At 40.3% G+C, this 19,006-nt stretch overlaps 1 protein-coding gene, 1 long non-coding RNA gene, 3 other non-coding genes and 1 pseudogene across 5 annotated transcripts; 5 read left to right on the top strand and 1 right to left on the bottom strand.

The window, feature by feature from the left end:
* Positions 1 to 1,609: 1,609 nt before the first annotated feature.
* LOC132375905 (uncharacterized) lies at positions 1,610 to 2,935 on the bottom strand. The gene is made up of 3 exons (XR_009506156.1): positions 2,633 to 2,935; positions 2,140 to 2,286; positions 1,610 to 1,939 (listed from the first exon to the last, which is right to left on the bottom strand). It is a non-coding gene; the product is annotated as an uncharacterized LOC132375905 (long non-coding RNA).
* A 322-nt stretch (positions 2,936 to 3,257) lies between these two features.
* On the top strand, positions 3,258 to 5,901 carry RPS12 (ribosomal protein S12). The gene is made up of 6 exons (XM_059941187.1): positions 3,258 to 3,332; positions 3,462 to 3,512; positions 3,692 to 3,808; positions 4,749 to 4,851; positions 5,302 to 5,403; positions 5,813 to 5,901. The coding sequence occupies exons 2-6, from the start codon at positions 3,499 to 3,501 to the stop codon at positions 5,873 to 5,875; spliced, it is 399 nt and encodes a 132-aa protein (XP_059797170.1). The 5' UTR covers positions 3,258 to 3,332; positions 3,462 to 3,498; the 3' UTR covers positions 5,876 to 5,901.
* LOC132376500 (small nucleolar RNA SNORD101) lies at positions 4,033 to 4,105 on the top strand. The gene has a single exon (XR_009506334.1). It is a non-coding gene; the product is annotated as a small nucleolar RNA SNORD101 (small nucleolar RNA).
* LOC132376508 (small nucleolar RNA SNORD100) lies at positions 5,143 to 5,219 on the top strand. Its single transcript, XR_009506341.1, has one exon. It is a non-coding gene; the product is annotated as a small nucleolar RNA SNORD100 (small nucleolar RNA).
* LOC132376507 (small nucleolar RNA SNORA33) lies at positions 5,560 to 5,689 on the top strand. The gene has a single exon (XR_009506340.1). It is a non-coding gene; the product is annotated as a small nucleolar RNA SNORA33 (small nucleolar RNA).
* Positions 5,902 to 5,953: 52 nt separating the features above from the next.
* LOC132375903 (small ribosomal subunit protein uS2-like) overlaps positions 5,954 to 19,006 on the top strand; it is a 28,049-nt pseudogene continuing 14,996 nt past the window's right edge.

The following is a 19,006-nucleotide window of genomic DNA, read 5'->3' as shown; positions in this document are numbered from 1 at the left end:
AAAGGAAAAAATTTGGACACAGAGACAGATATGTACACAGGGAGAACATCATGTTAAGATTGGAGTTATACTGCCACAAGCCAAGAAACACCAAGGTTGCCGGCAAACCTCAGAAAATAAAGATGAAGGCACGGAACAGATGCCCCCTCACGGCCTTAGAAGTAACCAACGCGGCACATACCTTAATTTCAAACTTCCTGCCTTCAAAACTGTGAGAGGATAACTTTGTTGTTTACACTACCAGTTTGTGATACTTTGTTAGGGCAGCCCTAGCTAACTAATACATCTACACTTAGATGATTCAGAAACCCAAATTTCTACTGTTCTCTCTTTTTCTAACACTCCAATATTCCCTTTCTCCAATTACTTGACTTTTTAGCACAATAACGTGGAACCAGTCATACCGTTGCCAAATGTGAGGTGCAAAGAGTTATCTTTGAAATCTATGATCTCCCTCCCACATTTGGGCAATCATCCAAATGGCTGAAGGGTTAGAAGCATGAGCTTTGAAGTCAATTGGGCTCAAATATCAGTTTCCACATTTACTATCTGTGTGATCTTGGGCAACTCTCTAAGTCTGAGTTTCTTTCCCTGTTAAAGGGGGCTAACACCACCACTACCACATGGAATTTTAATGATTAAGGGAGAAAATACATGATAATAGTTTAGCACATAAACTGGCATGTAGAAAGTACTAAACAAAATTACTTATTATTATCATTATTGTTTCTAAAACAAACTTTAGAATTTATTTTTCATGTGTATTTCAGACACATTTGTGTACATTATGTTAAGTATTATGATCTGCTGGTATGAGAGTGACTCTATTATGTTCTATTTGGTTTGTCTTTCACCTTTGGCAATATCTAAAATTGAGAGGACGTGACCTTAAAATAGTGAACTAAGAGAATCTACATTAGAGAATCCTTGAATCACTAGTGTGCCCTTTAACTTTATCCCTGAGATTAGAACCAGTTATATAACTAGGACATCAAAACAAAAATGCAGCTCCAGTTCTAAGAAGGGAGGTTTCAAACTGATAGAAAAAGCATTTATTAAGGTGAAATATTAAGGCCCATGATACCTGAGTCTAAAAGGTATTTAATCATTTTTCCCCTATATAAATACGTTGTTTGGCAATGATTATTTTCCCATGTCTTTACCAAATTCCATGCCTCCTCCCTAAGATTTTTTTTTGGGGGTGGGTGGGTTAGAAATCTACTAATATGCTTAGCATATTAACTTTGATTAACTTCAGATGAAAAATCTGCTGAAACACTATCACATTTCCTTGCAAAAATACAAACGTGTTAAGGTAAAAAAGACAAGGAGGCATCCATGCCTTTGGCCTTACTCTTTCCTTCACTTAGAATAATTTCTTTCCTTCTACCCTTCCTGTTTGAAATCCTTTCTTTCTCTTTTTTCTGTTTCTTTCTTTTTTTTTAGACAGTTTCAAACGCTGCCACAGCCTAAAGGCCTTCTCTTACCTTCCCACTTTGTACGTCCCCTGAGGCCTTTAGGTAGTCTCCTCTTTGGTTCAAATCTTAATCCCACCACAAACACGAGAGCAGCAGAAATAAACATTCTCATCTTTATAAACTCTGCAGTATTTTTTTAAAATTTATTTATTTATTATCTTCGGCCACGTTGGGTCTTCGTTGCTGCGCATGGGCTTTCTCTAGTTGCGGCAAGCGGGGACTACTCTTTGTTGCGGTGCGCGGGCTTCTCATTGTGGTGGCTTCTCTTGCTGTGGAGCATGGGGTCTAGGTGCCTGGGCTTCATTAGTTGTGGCGCGGGGGCTTCAGTAGTCATGCGGGCTCTAGAGCACAGGCTCAGTAGTTGTGGCGCACGGGCTTAGCTGCTCTGCGGCATCTTCCCGGACCAGGGCTCGAACCCGTGTTCCCTGCATTGGCAGGCGGACTCTTAACCACTGCGCCACCTGCAGTATTTTTTTTTTTTTAAAGCAAAAGTTCAATAGTTAAATGAAAAAGTAAAGTGAACAACTTTTTAGGATGAGTCATGGATGGAAAGAAGCAGTTTCAACACTTTTAAAATGAAAACTTAAAAGTTAAAAATGAACAATATTAATTAAAATTCCAGTATATCACTATTCTGGCTAACTCTACCTCACACTCTTACCTCGTTACTCATCTTTGCTTTCTTCACAGCACTCAAGAATCTAACGTTATCTGTTTGCTTTTGGCTGTTCACTGTATGCACAGTGCTGGCACCTATGAACTGCTTAATTGCTGTCTTGGCGACTTGTCAGAAGAGGAAGTCAAAACACTAGAAAAAGGACGGTACTGATTACATTCGGCTGTATTTCATGTATCTGCGTTGGAAGTGCTGGGAGGGGAATGGCCAATCAATGCAAAATTCAGAATGTTGCTTCCCGGGAAAATCAGAGTTAAAACTGACTTCTCAGGTTGCACTCCTAACTCCGTCAGTCCTGGAAGGCGAAATTAATGCCGGATTTCTCAAATACTACGTTTTCATCTCTATATTTCCAGACCCTGTCCCTACGTATGGTACATTGCAGGTGTTTCAATGCACCTGCTAAATCCCGATTTGGACGGGGTTACGAATCCAGGGGACAATTTAGTGTTAAAAAAGAAAAAGAAAACAAACAAACCTTCTTTTAGAACTAACTATATTAGGAAACCGTAACCAACCACCGGGCGGGCCAGAGGTTACACTTAACTAACAGTCGCCGGGAAAGTGGAATTTGCAATGCGCTCAGAAGTAGCGAGCTTTCGTTTCATGAAAACAGAGACGCGCGCGCGGGCGAAGATCACCCACAGAATGAAAAATTCATGAACATTCAGAATGACTTAAAAGTGAAGGGAGAGAGTGTGCAGCTCAGGGAGGCCCAGTTAGTGGGGTCGACAGGAAATTACAATTATAGTGTCAGAAAGGGTTAAAACTGCTGTTCCGACAGAACCTGGGGTCCGCGGGCCTTACAAGATCGCGCAGACAGAAAAGCTTGGCCCTTCTCGCGCTACGTAGGACGAGTTGTCTGGGCCTCCGCGGGCCACGCCCCTGGCGGGGAATGACGTTGGTAGGCTACCCGCGTTAGTGCCTGTTGTGCGGTCCAATGACCGCCGAACAGAGTCATGCCCGGTCCTGCTAGAAGGCTAGCAGGACCCCTGTCTCAGAACCGCCTCAATCCGGAAACAGAAATTCTCGAGGCCCGGCACTGCCAGAGCCAGCTCTTGCACAGAAGGGAGTGCACATGCGCTTAGGGGTCCTGGGAAACCCTTAAATACCGTCTTGGGAGTACGTTCGGCCTCTTTCCCTGCCGCCGCGGAGCCGCGCGGAGGCGGAGGCGCGGGGTGAGTGGAGGAAAGGCAGGGTGGTGGTTACGGAACGTGGCTCGCTGTTTTTTGCCTCGGATTGGAGATGAGTATCAGTGCCTAAATTGAATCTTTTTATTAACCAGTTTTTTGCTTTTTATTTTGTAGTGCACTCAAGATTCGGCTCCACCCGTAACCCACCGCCATGGCCGAGGAAGGGTGAGCCCAGGGCCCGGGGTGGTGGTGCGGCCCAGGCGTGGGCTTCGAGCCGGCAGTGCGGGCTCTGGGTCGGCCGTGGCGCCTTAAGCGCGTCTGACCTACCTTGCTGATGACTGCCAAGTGCAAGGCGTTAGATGGTGTGCGGGAACTTCATAATAGCTTAATTTTTTGTGTTTCAGCATTGCTGCTGGAGGTGTAATGGACGTTAATACTGCTTTGCAAGAGGTGCTGAAGACCGCCCTCATCCACGATGGCCTAGCACGTGGAATTCGCGAAGCTGCCAAAGCCTTAGACAAGTACGTGTATCAGTCTCAGTACTGTGGGGTGTTGGAACCGGAACAAAACTGCAGCCGAGGGAAGAAAGCGTGAAGTTCATGGTGTTAGCACAAAGGTTCTGAATGGCATCCGTTCTACAAGAAACCTAGGAAAAGGTATCAGAACTCAGATCTCTAATGGCCCACTTAAAGTGTGTGGGTTTGGAATGGGGATGAGCACTTGATTCTTAAAGTAAAACTACAGTGTTTGAATGATGACTTAAATTGTCGGATACCCCTTCACTCCTTTTATGAGTGAAAACTAACAGTCTGACAAACCTGTAGCTTTTGGGCCTAATTTCACTGCTATTTAGGGGATAGGTGGGAACCTTTATTTAGCACTTTGCAAATTAAAAGCATTGTATTAACGTGGTAGAAACATCTGGTTTTGGTATGAACTTTGTACAGTAGTTCTGGAGATCAGTGTGGATGTGGGATAATTGTAAATTTACTCAGGTCTCTGGGTGGGTAACATTGGCAAAACAACTGTTAACTATTAGAGCTGAACTTAAATGTCATGAAAGGGTTACTAAGTTAGGTAAATTTAAGTGTATTCAATTTGTAGGTTGGCCAGTTGAATCCAGTGAAAACAGCACTTGTTGGAAAGTTCCTGGTACGAGTCTACTATTTGTACCTTGAAAATACTCTGCAATATTAAGGGTCTGGGCTAGTAACAGGTAACAACTTAGTAAACTAGTTCCTATATATAAAATTTGAAGTTTTAAGAGTTACTGAAGACGGGGTGATTCTGTAGATGAAGTTAAGGAATATATACTCGGTGGTAGCTACATCAAACTAAAGGTGCGTTCTTCAGTGGCTGCTTATGTTTTGCCAGTGTAGCCAGTGCAAAGATAACTCTTCTAAAGCACAGTAGTGGATTTAGATGTGAATTTTAGCGTCTGCTGTTCGATTTGCATTTCAGGCGCCAAGCCCATCTCTGTGTGCTTGCATCCAACTGTGACGAGCCAATGTATGTCAAGCTGGTGGAGGCCCTTTGTGCTGAGCACCAGATCAACCTGATTAAGGTAAGTTTCTCGCTGAATTTGGTTTTTTGAAAGGCAAATTAGCTTAATGCAAATTGGGCCAGTTAGGGACATGTGTCCACATAAATGCTATCCGTAATGATTTTTGTCATACCAGAGCAAATTTTGTAACGAGCTCTTTGTTTTCTGCAGGTGTGAAGAGCGTCACAAACTTGGCATTCTTGGCTATGCTAAAGCTAGTTCTAGAAACATTTTTATTCCTGCAGAATTAAATGCTAATTTTATGTTGATACAGAACAAAACATAGGTAGGGTGTTGATAGGGGGTCTTGGTGCTGTGTATGATGACAACTGGCTCCCTCTACTGAACTGATATGAGGAAACTGCCATGTCACCCTCTCTGACTACAGCTGCCTTTCATATAATGTACTGTGTTATCAATAGCATGAAAGCCTTGGAGTGTGGTCATCTTTGTTTTTATTCCCCCTGATAGGTTGATGACAACAAGAAACTAGGGGAATGGGTAGGCCTCTGTAAAATTGACAGAGAGGGAAAACCCCGTAAAGTGGTTGGCTGCAGCTGTGTGGTGGTCAAGGTAAGTCGGTACCTGTGTGCGGGGCGAAGGCTGCGCTGGGTAGACGCGCTTCACTGTGAGTTACGTCAAGAATCTCTTCGAAGCAAAAAATGCGTAATCTTCAGCAGACTTAGAAAAAGCCTTCTGCCTTGCAGGAAAGGGAAATAAGCCATAATTAAGCCAGACAATGAATCTGCTTACCTGAATGTGTTTCTGCAGAAATTTAGAAAATGCTGGCAAGAAGAAAGCCATGTTACGAGCCTTATAGACATTGAAGTCTTTAAGGTCCCTGAAAATGGCTATAAGACATTTTAATGGTGGGAAGCATTTTCACGAGCTGTGCTGATTTTTTTAAAAGCTATATTATAACTAGTGCTAACAACTTAGTGGAGTTTCTCAATTTTAGTAAAATCGCGTATGTTTTTTTTAGGACTATGGCAAAGAGTCTCAGGCCAAGGATGTCATCGAGGAGTACTTCAAATGCAAGAAATGATCAAATAAAAAAACTGGGCTCTCGTTCCTCATCTCTGGTTTTTTATTTGGGGCAGTAAAGTAAGGTCCCTGTTAATGAAGAACAAAAGATATTCATTGAAAAATAACTGGAAGCATGCTATCTGTCACCTGGTTCTAAGTGAAAGCCTATTCTCCCAACCAGTAAGTAACTTCAGTGTTGGCAAGTAGAAGAGCCCAAGTAAAGATAGGCTTACAGTGAGGTATTGGTGACCGGGTTTCTTGGGTGTGGACATTTATCACGACTATGACGAGGCCATCCTAGAACCTAGAGAAATGGGTTGAGGCTAGTCAAGTGTGGGTGTCAATAATTTAAAATCCTAAAGCTGGATTGGATTTAGGCTGTGGGACACTAGAAGGTACATGAAGTCCAGGTGTGCTTACGCACATGCCCATTAGGGAAGGTCAGAGTGTCTTATTTACCTAAATATTAGGCACAGAAACAAGATGTGCTTCCGTGTATTTCTAGTCCCTCTAGAAACTCAGTAGGGAGAAGTAATGGTGACCCATGTTCTTCAAGCCTGGATCAAGTTGGGTTTGTTTGTATGAGTATGAAATGTTGGGCCAGTTAGGACTAATGGAAGTCTTAAAATTGGAATCCCTCGTAAATTGCCAACTGGGGTAGTTGCTCTGACCTGGTTTGCCTGTCTTACTATACAGTTACAGGGCACATGTGAAGGGAAAATGAATTTAGTTTGCTTTTAATTGTGATTTCTTTATATCACTGTCTACTTAACATTTTGAGTCCCTATGCTGTATTTGGTGCTGTTTGAGTCTGTTGATGCAGTGGAAAAACCATATTTTTGTTTGATCCTTTATGGGAAATTGTGTAATTCAAGCTAGGGAAAACTGTTGGATTACAGCAAAGTGCATTTTCATAGTCACCCCTTTTTGAAATTAGTGCTGGGAAGACTTTGTGAAGCTAATCTGTTTGCTGAATGTTACCTGATTTGGGATTACATCAGCATTGATTTTTCGCGATTTACATATCTGCTGTCAGCTGAGCTACAAAACACACTTAAAGGAATATTCTACTCTTGACCCTATCTTACTGTAAGTACTACCTGGCTGAGTCCATTGTTGAAAATTCACTTTTAGTGTGTTTTCTGGCTTCTGTCTGCTAGAATGTTATGGTCACCAAGACACTTATGGTCAAACTAGCTTCTTAATGACCTTTTTCTTTTGACCTCTTCCTGACTTTTTAGAAAAATTTATTTGTGGTCTACTTTGGCCTTTGCCACGCTGTCCCTCAGTCCCTTGTTTCTCCCTCTGCCCACCCCTTCTATTGTCATAGTTTCAGAGTTCAGGCTGGTCCTATTTACTTCTCTAAGGCCAGCCTGGGACAGTTTCCACTTTGTCTTTGATCAGCGCTACACTAATGGTGTGCACTAGACAGCACCCCATGAAAACCTTCAAGTTTTGTGTGCCTCAAAGTGAATTTTATCTTCCCCTTAAGGTCAGTGCTTTTTGTGAGAGGAAGGGGAAGAGCTATTGACCTGCTAATGTATGCCAAGCTCTGCACCAAGTGTTAACATTTTTTTGTGTTACTTCTGTCGATTTCCCAAGCCAGAGCCCTTGGATGTCCTTTGCTCCTACCTCTGCCTTTTATATAGCCTGTAGACTCCAGGTGGCAATGGCCCCAGTTTTTCATCCGCACTGCTCAGTTGCAGTGAAGTGATTATCCTTTTCTTCATGACTGAATCTGTTAGCTCTTTCTGCCTTTGCCTGAAGTACCTTTCTTTTTTGTCTACCTGGCAGTCTTCAAAACCCAGCTCAAAGGAACGTAGCTTTAGCCTTGAAGTTGTGACTTGTCTATAGCTTGTATGGGATTCATGAGGGAGCCCATCCATGCAGAGGTGCCAGGGCAGAAGCAGATGTCTTCTTTCTCTTACTGGGGAAAATAATAGTTTGAGGGCATCCCTCATGAGACTCCCCTTTCACTGGGTTGCAAGAAAACCTCCAAGCCAAATCCATTTTCTTTGTTCTTAACTCTTACACGTTAAAATTTTTGTCTGGTCCTGATTTCATTAAAATTTCTATTATATGTATTTTTGGTAAACCACTTTAAATTCTTTTGAAAATAATCGGGACATCCATAGAAAAATTGTATGTAAAAAGGCTATATTAGGTTGGTGTCCATTAAAAACAAGAATTTGTCCATCTTAAATTGGATTGTTGAGGCAATGAAAACATAGGCAGAGGTGTTATAAACCCTAGAAATGTGGAAACATCTGTCTTACTGAAGATTAATCTAGCCCTTAAAATGGAGCTTGAATTTTTTTTTTCTTTGTAGATGAGAGTACAAAAAGTTGGGCTCAAGGAATACGTTAAGCACGAGCAAGCTTTGCGTCTTCCTGCCCTCTTCATAGATAGAGGAGGAAGGAGAGGATATTTAACCAAGGAGGGGAAGTAAGATCACAGCCTTCATTCCAGGCTGAGGGTGGGGCAGGGTGATGGCTCAGTGGGGTAGGGCATTGTCCTCCCAGCTAGGGTCCTCATAACACTCAGTCCACAAGGCAATACGGAATTTGCAGGAGTAATTTCTTGCAGGAGCAATGGAGGCATCATGGCTGGGCTAGGCAGGTGCCCAAGAGATGCCACCAGGCTTCCCCAGCCTCCCAGAGAGAAACTGTTGGATGAAGTCTTGACTCATTGCCAGTGGTCAGGTGCTGGGGGCAGAGGGGTGGTCACAGTCAAAATTGAAGATTAATTGTACAGAGGGTGATCAGGTATTTAGGGCTTGGGCTACATAAATATTAACACATCAGTGTTCAGAAGGCTTGGTGGTACTGGTGCTCCCCAGGCAAAAATCAGTCCTTTTTAAAAAACAGTGGCTTACACTTCAAATGGCATAAGCACACCTAAATTCAAACTTTATCGTATCCCAAGTGAGATGTATCAGCCAGTTTTTTTACCCAAAACATACAGGGCCGAGTCGCAGTCTGCTGATGAAAGTTGCATTACAACCTGGCTTTTGCTAGAAAAGGCTTAGAAATGAGGGAGGTGGGTGACCCTAGGAATTATTAAGACCTGCACTAAAGGGGCAATCTTTTAAGCTCTCTTAGTTTGTATGAAACATGCCTTAAGAGTGTCGTTTCTTGGCATTTCTTTTGCTCCTTGTTCACTGACCACTTTCATCACCGCATTTCCAATTTGTTTTCAGTGGCAAATTGGCTTTGGGAAGGGGATGAACAAGAGTAGAGACAGAAGTGCTTTTATAGGTAGAAGCTGAGTCTCGGGTTTCCTCTTTAGGAACTAAACTTGAGTTATGAAACGTGAAGGTGGAGACTGGTGGTTATTCTGTGGCCCTAACAACCCGGGAGGTTCTGTTAACCTTGCATTTTCTGATGATAAAGGGTGAGAAAAATTGTAAAGCATCAATTTAATTAACCCATTCATTGACCAATTACAAATGAAAGAATGGTTATAGCTATAAGTATGCTTACTGCAGAACTCTTAACAGGACTTGTTGGTTGAAGGAGGGGAACAATTAGGTAAAATGTGATACATTTACATAATGGGGTATTACGTTGCCATAAAAATGGACAGAATGGAAGGGTATTTGTCAATGTATTTTTAAAGCAATAGTTAAAGCATGTACAGTAAGACCACATTTTGTAAAAAAAAAAAAAATTATATAAGGGCACATGCCTTCAGAGAAGAAAGGTTGGAAGGATATACATTAAGGTTTTAATGGTTACTTCTGGAAAGGTGGGTATTTTGGTTTTCCTTTTGCTTTTTTTTTCTTTAATATGTATTGCTTTTGTAGTAAGAAAACATTCTTAATTAAAGAAATGAAAGAATGGTACAAGATAGTCTTAGGGATAATTTTAAGTAGCATTAATATAAAAATTTTTGAATGTTTTGTGAACATGTGAATTTATTTACTTGTCTAGTAAAATAGCACTTGGATACAACAGGTCAGCTTTAAAAGACTTGAGTTCAGACCTAACCAGCAGAGGGCAGTAAGAAGCTAGTGTCAGAGGGACCTATCAGTAAAAGACGTGGAGATAAGCATGGACTAGAGCAGGCTCCCCTTAGGAAGAGATTTCTTCTCCCACTCCTTGAAAATTGTTGGGCTTTAGTTTACTATTTCTGGTTGCTCTTGCTCTGTGTCTTGATACTGGTAGAATCCACACTCCCCAGCTGGTGAGGTCAATTCAACGTGTGCTTTGGGAGGTTGTCAGTAGAGGTGACTAGTTATTTTATATACAATTAAGAAATAGAGACTACAACATATTCCTAGAGGAAAAGGTTTTGCTCTGTGACAGTGGATTGTATGTTCTTGTTAGGCCCCTTTCTCTTCCACTAAATGAGAATTTGCCTGAAGCTACCTGAAGACTGAAAGGTTTCAGAGCAGGCCTATTCTGGAAAAATGGGCATAATTTGGAGAGCATCAAGGCAACAGCCATACTCTGGAGATTATAATCCACAGTATAACTCCATGGAAGTGCTGACTTTGTTCTGTGCTGCATCTCTGGTGCCTAGGGTAGTGCTTGGTGTAATAGGCACTCTTATAATCTGTTGGATGAATAGATTTGACCTGCCTATTTGTTTAGTCATTTAATTTGTGGGTTTCCTTCTCAGGCTTAAACTCCCCAGCCTCTTTGACACTTTAATTTCTCATGTTCCTTTTTTTCTGGCAACAAAAGTGAATCTCTCAAGCTTGGCCTCTTCTAGACTAGAATGGTGCCACGTTGTCTCAACTTCCCGTCCCTCCAGCTCTACTCTAGGGAGCAGGGTAGAGAAACGTATCCTATCACAATATGGGGCCCACAGCTCTAAGAGTCTGAAAAAATTTTAAAAGCCATTACGAGACTTGGGAACAGTAAAAAGCACATGAATTCAGGGAAACTCTTTTTACACTGCAGTAATTTCTTTTTGAAGCTTGTTTATCCAGACACATGCCAACAGCACAGTATTGTATGAGTGATGTGAACTAAACCTTACACAAATGTATTTGGCTTTTTATTTTTTCCTTCTTTCAACTCAACTGCTCCCAACTAAAATTTACAAACAGATATAAAAATCCTGTTTGTACCTGGTTGGCTTGTTAGAGAAATACGGGGTAAAAGACCTGTGATATTTCACAGTGCTGCCACCAGGTTAAAAGGAGCAAAGTGCACATAAATAAATATGAGATCCGTAAGGGGAAAATAAAGTATTAACATACAAAATGCTGTAAATTAAAAATCCTGGTTTTTTTTAGATTTGATGCTTGCATATATTTGGTGAGTTCCAGGGGTCAGCAGATGTTTTGCTAAATGGGTGCATGTTGTGTCTTGCTGGGAGGTATTTACCCACACATCATAAAGTGTTGCAGTTATACCAGTATTTCAAGAGGGAGTACATGTATAATTTTTAAGCAGAAATAAAACTTTCTATCCCCACCCACAAGCTAGCGTTTTGAAATAAAATTATCCAGTTCAAAATTTTATATTCCAATTTTCTGTCATGTAAAGAGTAGAAATTTTATTTTCAAATAAACATGAAAATGATAATGTGGATGATATTAACATGCAGAAGCAAAGTTCAGAGCCCTACGTGGAGGGGAAACAGTTTATGTGAAATTTTTTAGATTTTAAAATAACTTATCAAGGCATAAAAATTAACTTGTTACCTTTATTGTTGCCTAGTGTTGTCCTGTGAAGTGAGGCTCATTCAAAGTGTTGCAGGTTGCATTGCTGCCATGTGGAGTCTTGGGTAATAGACTGCAGGGCAGATGGAGGTTTAGCTAACATTCAGTTACAGTTTGAAACTTTCCTTTTGCGTGGTAGTAAAAATAAAACAGGTAAGAAATGAGCTGCTCTTCAAAGAAACTTCTGTGTTTTGGTAAAACTGCTGAGGGTGATTCTCCTGTCAGAGCCGTGTAACAGTGGGCAGCAAGTTTCTTCAATGAAGCAGAAACCTTGCCTGCCTGATAAATCCCAGGACCGTCCAGGGCGAAATAACCATTTGCAAGTAAGAGTACAGATTATTTGTGGCAAGTGAAGGCAACATTTTAAAAGCAAGCTGTATTTCTGAGGGGTTGGGGAAAGAAGAAGAGAGAAAGATGGGAGAGGAGTGGGGGAAGGAGGGGGACGAGACAGGGAGAGAGATGGAAAGAGGGAGATGTAGGGAGGGGAGGGAGAGATGACGTGTTCAGTTTCTCATAAACTAGTATAAAGGATTTATTCTACACAGTTTTTCAGTTAAAAAAGAAAATGTGAACATTCACCTTTGATTTTGGAAGGTCAGCATTCACTTAACATTATAAATCAGTCAAAAATAAGTATAGTTGAGTTGAATATTAGCTGACCAATTATCTTTTATTGTATTGGGTAGAACCCCAGTAGTTACTTTCTTTGGTGAGTCTCAACTGAAATGGTATATTAATCAAGTGAAAGTGCTCGTAATCATTGCCAGTCCCCAGACTTGTACTTGTGTGTTGAAATTTTTTCTCAGCAGCAATGTAAAATATTTTACCCTACCTATATAGTTTAACTCTGTCCTCCTAGTAAGGCATTCACATTTAGAAATTAACAGCCAGTTTGGATAAGAGATGCAAACTCTTATTTAAGGGAGAAGATACATTTAATAAGATTTATATTGCTATATGTAAACTAGAAAATAAACAACAGAAGCAAAATCTCCCCAACATATAAACAATATGTAACAAAAACAAATCCTCTATGTAGAGTTGAGTGGAAGAGCATGTAAACTTGCTTTAACCCTGTAATTCTGTGATTCCTTGATTTCTGCTTTGATACTTTGATAATGAAAGGTAAGCAGTTGTGCAAAGGAAATACAGCTATTTTAACATTTTGCATTCCTATGCGATTCCCAAACTGCTTCATTTTTTTTTTTTTTTTTTGGGCCGCACCGCGGGGCATGGAGAACTTCCCTGACCAGGGATTGAACCCACACCCCCGTCCCTCAACCTGCTTCATGTTTTTGTTTTTTTAAAATAATTAATTAATTTTATTTTTGGCTGTGTTGGGTCTTTGTTGCTGTACACGGGCTTTCTCGTTGCAGTGAGCGTGGGCTTCTCATTGCGGTGGATTCTTTTGTGGAGCATGGGCTCTAGGCGCGCAGGCTCAGTAGTTGTGGCGCACGGGCTTAGTTGCTCCGTGGCATGTGGGATCTTCCCGGACCAGGGCTTGAACCTGTGTCGCCTGCATTGGCAGGTGGATTCTTAATCACTGTGCTGCCAGGGAAGCCCAACCTGCTGCTTGTTTGATTTTAGTCCTTTGAAGAGGCTCTACCAGGAAGGGGCTCTTATGTAATTCTGGGTTCTATTTAAGACTAATCATTTAGTTTAAAAAAAAAAACAAACAAAAAATATATTTCTATAATATGTACATGATTACCTCTCAAAGTTAGTTTATTGCTAAATGATACAAAATTTAGGGAATAAAAACAAATGATTACAGTCTTCTGCTTAAATGACACAAGTGATATTCTTTAATACTGTCATCTAAAGTAATCATTAATGGTGATTGTGGTAAATTACTTTCTAGAGTTAGTAGTATCATTACTGGTTGTGTTATTTTCTAGAAGTAACTATGTGGCCTGACCAAAATGTGGCCTTGCTACTCTCTTGCTGTATTTCTGCAGACGATGTTCTCTCTTTCCCAGAGAGAATTGGGCCGGGAGTTTAGGCCTGAAGTGACGAGTCTCCCATTGCAGACTCTACTTGCAGTTAGAATCTGAATTTTTCAGTTGGAAGGACCTGAAAAATGATCTCATTTGGTTCCCTCATTTTCCAGCTGAGAAGACAGAGCCTCCACACCCCAGGATATGCTCCAAGCAGACTTGGACATGTGGGTAAACTGATTATAGGATTTGTCATTTTGTTGAAGATTAAAATATTCTATATTTAATACATGTGGAAGGAATATACTTTGTAAATTGATATGGGTGTATTGGTAAAGAATATCAGGGATGAGGACTTAAAGATACTATGAGTCCAGAAACACTTCTTAGTGCATGAAAAATAAGCTAACAAGGACAATTTATTGGCTTCCACAGGAGGCGTGTACAGATGTGGAAGAATGTTTACACAAAGCCAAAATACACAAGCATCATCTCCCACAGGCCGTCATTTGCACTGTGCACTTTGAGTTTGTGCAGTGTTTTCCTGATCTGTACTTGTTCCATTAATTTAGGCCACCAACAGTGATGTAGAACGATGAAGTCTCCAGAACTAGGGATCTGCCACAGAACCCTTGTTGGGCCCCTAATACACAGGTGAACTAGCAGATCCGAGGATGTGTCTTTAAAGAGAAGGGAAGACAAGGGGAGCCATTTGTCCATAAGAGCGTGATTTGAACAAAACCTGTCTCAAAGTGAATAATGGGTGTATTTTACAAAAGATAGCAGCTAGTTCTTTGCCTTGCCATTAAAGTTAATAAATGTTAATTTTCAGAAGCAGTTATAAATAACTTTAAAGAAGGAGTTATCTTTAGTTGGTTGGTAGGGGAATTGGGCTTCTTAAAAATAGTGTTGGCAGAGAAGAACCTGCTTCTTAAAGATCTCTTTAAGATGAATGAGCATAAGATGCGGATTCTCATCCTAGACTACAATGCAGTTCCTAGCCACAGAAATCTGGGGAAGACAATTGCGTTAACACACCAGTGTTATTGATTTATAGTTGATTCCAAGAGCAGAAGAAAAATACTTTTTGGAAATACGGAATTCTGGTGGATATGTTTTCAGATTCTGAAATTTAGAGATGAAAAGAACCTTTTGAAAAGTTCCTTTATTTTCTTTTATCTGTGCTTCGGTAAAATTCCAAAGGAAGACTAATTTCTGTTAACTTTTGTCTTCCACTTGCTTTTTTTTTTTTTAATTAATTATTAATTATATTTATTTTTGGCTGTGTTGGTGCGCGCGGGCTTTCTCTAGTTGCGGTGAGGGGGGGCTACTCTTCATTGTGGTGCACAGGCTTCTCATTGCGGTGGCTTCTCTTGTTGCAGAGCACGGGCTCTAGGGCGCGTGGGCTTCAGTAGTTGTGGCTCATGGGCTCAGTAGTTCTGGCTCGCGGGCTCTAGAGTGCAGGCTCAGTAGTTGTGTTGCACGGGCTTAGTTGCTCTGCGGCATGTGGGATCATCCCGGACCAGGGCTCGAATCCGTGTCCCCTGCATTTGCAGGCAAGATTCTTAACCACTGCGCCACCAGGGAAGCCCCTACTTGCTTCTTTTTGAGTGTTTCTAAATTTGGATTCATTGGAGAGAAATCAATTTCCTGAGAATGCTTTAGCTAATATTAAAATTTAACATATATGATTGTTATTTTTAATGTTTTAAAATGTTTTATTTTTATATATTTAAAATGTTTTATTTTAATGTTTTAAAATATTTTATTGTACAAAATAGATTATTACAATTTAGGTAATAATGAAAACAATATTCAGAAAAGTCAACTACCAGTTTAATGTTTAAATAAAGACTTCAAAACTTCTCTGGAATAGCTTCTATCTAAAACAAACCAAATTAAAATTACTATGGATTGCCATCTTGATTAAAATCGGTTTTAATTTCCTGGCTTAAGAAACCTTTATAATAAAGAGCGAACAATCTCTAGTTGTTAGTTTTATCCAACACCACTTTGCGTTCCTTTTGAGGGTCATTTCAGTACATTCTGTGCAGTGAACAGGAGAGGGCAGCATGACCTCAGCTGTTGGAAAAGCAGTGCAAACCAGTCTTTCTGAGCAGAGAAGGCTGGGAGCTGATGAAGAGCAGAGTTATAGCAGCAGGTGCTGCAGCGTGTCTATCAAGCAGGATACACAGGAAACAAATGTGAAATAAAACTGTTTAATGCCTCTAAATGCTGCGGAGTTTTACGCGTATTTTCCAGAGTAATAGCCCCTTCCCTTGTAAAAATGAAATGGGTCAGATGTTGAGATTTTTATGGGAGTTAGAAAGCTGTACATGCCTAACAAAGAACTTGGCTCTACAGCTGTGGGTTTTCTAATCTCTATTTTTTTTATGGAGTAGTAATTTTCTAATAATACTAGACACTCACCTTCCTTATTTCTTCTCAAATTTCTGAACCAATTTTAATAATAATAAGTAACCAGATCTCAGGTCAGTAAAAGTACATATATGCACCTCAACTGCTGCTGTCTGTTTTGTGGTAGTATTAGTGCAGGAGAGAAAAGGTGAGATTGGTCTATCCATGGATCTCAAGGTCTTAAGACCTCAGCTTCTGTTTAGCGTCCAGTTTGCTACCTCTCCTGGAGGAGGCAGCTTCCAGGGAATACAAACCTGCAGTGTGCAACCTGGATATATTTTGCTGAAATATGTGTGTATATATATATATGTGCGTGTGTGTGTGTGTGTATGTAAATAAATTTACGTATGCGTATAAAGAACTTGTATTCTTTCTTAGCTTCTTTCAGGAAATTTAACCAGCTATTGGAAAAGTTCCTGGAGAATCAACATGTATTGGCTTTAAGAAAAAAGAGGAGAAAATGAAGGCCTAAATATGAAAGTTTTCTTGCTGCTTATGTTAGGTCTTTACCCTGGTTAGGAAAGAAAAGAGTCAAAGGATTATTTTAAATTGACGAGTTGCATTCCAGCCTCAACCTTCACTTAAAAATTCTGTATTCTTAGAAGTCTCGTTTAGGAGATAATTCCCAAAAATCTTACCTCTAAAATGTGGATTTCTGTTGCTCATTTTCATTAACTTTTGAGCTTTAATTTCCTCATGTCTGCATATAATCTGCTTTGGGCAATGCTTGCTGTTCCCTCCTACACCCCACCATTTTGAGAAAGCAACCCTTTTGTAATGTCATAAATTTGACTTTTGTGTACTGAACAGAGCATTTTTAATATGCTCACTCTTTTTCCATTAAAATCCTGGGTTAACAAATGCATAATACAGCATTTATGGATTCAGCAGAGATCCAAAGGTGAACCTGAAATTTCATCTACCGCTTGGCGGCTTATATCCCCGGCAGGGTTACTACATCAGAAATAATGACTTGAGTGTGAATTTGAATGAATGAAAACCATAGATGTTGAATCGTAAGCAGTCAGAGGTTTATCCTGGCCTCCATACATAGTAGGAAGGGAATATCTGATTTTAAAACCCATTTCACCTTTTTCAGTATGCTAGGTCTCATTAAATAATTGTGAACAAAGACACTGGTACTAATTTTCATCCTTTTTGACATACTAAGGACTTTAAAATGGGATTTGACAGGTTTTTGGTGTGTCTGTAGGGTCGACCGCTGGGTGTCAGATTGGCTAGTATAGGTTGTTATAGTGTCTATACCAATCCCCTTGAAAAGGGGATGGCGATGGTGCACACGTGCGTGCGCACATACACGTGCGCGCGCACACACACACACACACACACACACACACACACGTTATAGTGGTTGTTCAGCCCACACTGGCTTTATAGTCTGGTGAGTGGGTGGGGTCCTTGGGTGTGTATCCCGGCTTTGCCAGTTAGTGATCGTGAGACCCTAGAAAAGTCATTTAGCTTATTTAAATCCCAATTCTTTTTCTCTAAAATAGGAACACTAATACCGTCTTAAGAGTTTTCTTGTTTTTGTGAAGATTAACTGAGATAATGTGTAAAGTGCTTAGTCCAGTGTCCAGAACATAAATGATGGTGGTTATTATGGTGATAATAGAATTAGCACAGCGATTTAAATACATATACAAAGTATAATCAGACTACTTTTTCCTTCCAAATCCCTAACCTACATAAAGATAGCTTTAAGATCTGTTAAAAACTCAGGTATCCCCTAAGGAATAGGTTATAACTTTTTGTTACACAGTGCTTGAGGCAATATATTTGTGTAACTTTCTCAGAAAAGTTTTATAAATAGCTTTCATAGGCCATGGACATTATTAGGGTCCCAATCCTAAGGGATTCATCGAAGCTGGTCTAAAGATTATTTAGAAAGATTATAGAAAACTGTTCTGCCCAGTGGGAGTTTATGTCTGTTCAGACTCCTGCTCTTGGCTTCAGCTCTCATCTGTGGCTTTGTGCCTCCATAGGTAGCATGTTCATTTAAGAGCATTGGTTGTGGCCATTTGGAGCTTTTATCCTGAACAATATTTCCCAAACAGGAAACTTTTGCACTGTGCTAACATACTGGATGTTTAACACAATGTGTTCATTTTATTTCTGTAGAATCTCTTTGTTGTTGTTTTTACCTAAGAAACAAAATGAGTTTAAGTATTTTGAAAATCTAGGTCTTCTTACTTGAAAGCTCTTTGATTTTGGGTCCTTTGTGCTTTCTTTCAACTACAATTTAGGTCTTTGAGCAATGAGGTCAGATAATCATTCTTTCCCTGCCCTTCTGGTTGCCCATGTGCACTGCCCATGTTAGCTTATAGATTGCATACGTAAGAGTTTCTTGAAGGTAGGAAACACTCTTCTTCTGTGCTTTCCCTAATGCCTAATAAGATGTTTTGTTCAAATGGTGCTTAAAAAATGAGGACGTGAATATGAACTGTATATTTTGTGTATTAGGGATGTAAGCACTGCCAAGGATCCTGGAAAGATGACAACTGAATACTATGATAGGGAATATGTATGGTACAGATGAACAAACAGTCTTTTTCCCGAAATTATAATTTCGGCTAATTTAGAAAAGAAATTAAACAGCTAGTTTACGTATTGAGTAGATAACATGTTACTCCAAGAGGTGATATGGGCTGAAAAGAGTAAATTTGGTTAAGTGTAGAGGCAAGATGTAGAAGGAATAGTTAAGGGAAGCTGTGGGTTTTAAGAAATCTGAACTTTAAAGCTCATGTGAGCTGCTGCCATTTTATGGCATTTCTGCCAAGATTGAGTCATTCTATTAAACTGGCAGGGCCCTGGCTTTGACTGTAGGACAGTTCTTATATTTTTAGAAATCAAAAAGAATTGAATGTATCAGTTATAATTGTTTTGTCCGTGTCCCCAGCACCCTTCATTCTCACCTAGCAAAACCCCAACCCTGGATAATACAATACTTCTCCTGGTCCATCCCTGCACCCACATAGCTAAACACCATCACAGAACAGCACACACAACCAAACCAACTAGTTTCATGTTGAATATGGATGCAGGTAGGAGGTTAGAAATTGTGGTGGCAACTTGGTGTAATTCTTCCTGATTGTTTCTGTTT

The sequence above is a fragment of the Balaenoptera ricei genome, chromosome 12, assembly GCF_028023285.1.
Source record: "Balaenoptera ricei isolate mBalRic1 chromosome 12, mBalRic1.hap2, whole genome shotgun sequence".
In the NCBI taxonomy this organism is placed as follows: Eukaryota; Metazoa; Chordata; class Mammalia; order Artiodactyla; family Balaenopteridae; genus Balaenoptera; species Balaenoptera ricei.
The sequence above is the reverse complement of the archived record's forward strand: the minus strand, read 5'-3'. Positions and strand labels throughout refer to the sequence as shown.

What these genes read in the sequence shown, in the direction of transcription:
- RPS12 (XM_059941187.1), top strand. An exon ending in ACCAGATCAACCTGATTAAG is followed by an intron (nt 4,852 to 5,301) that starts GTAAGTTTCTCG and finishes TCCCCCTGATAG; the next exon opens with GTTGATGACAACAAGAAACT. An exon ending in GCAGCTGTGTGGTGGTCAAG is followed by an intron (nt 5,404 to 5,812) that starts GTAAGTCGGTAC and finishes TGTTTTTTTTAG; the next exon opens with GACTATGGCAAAGAGTCTCA.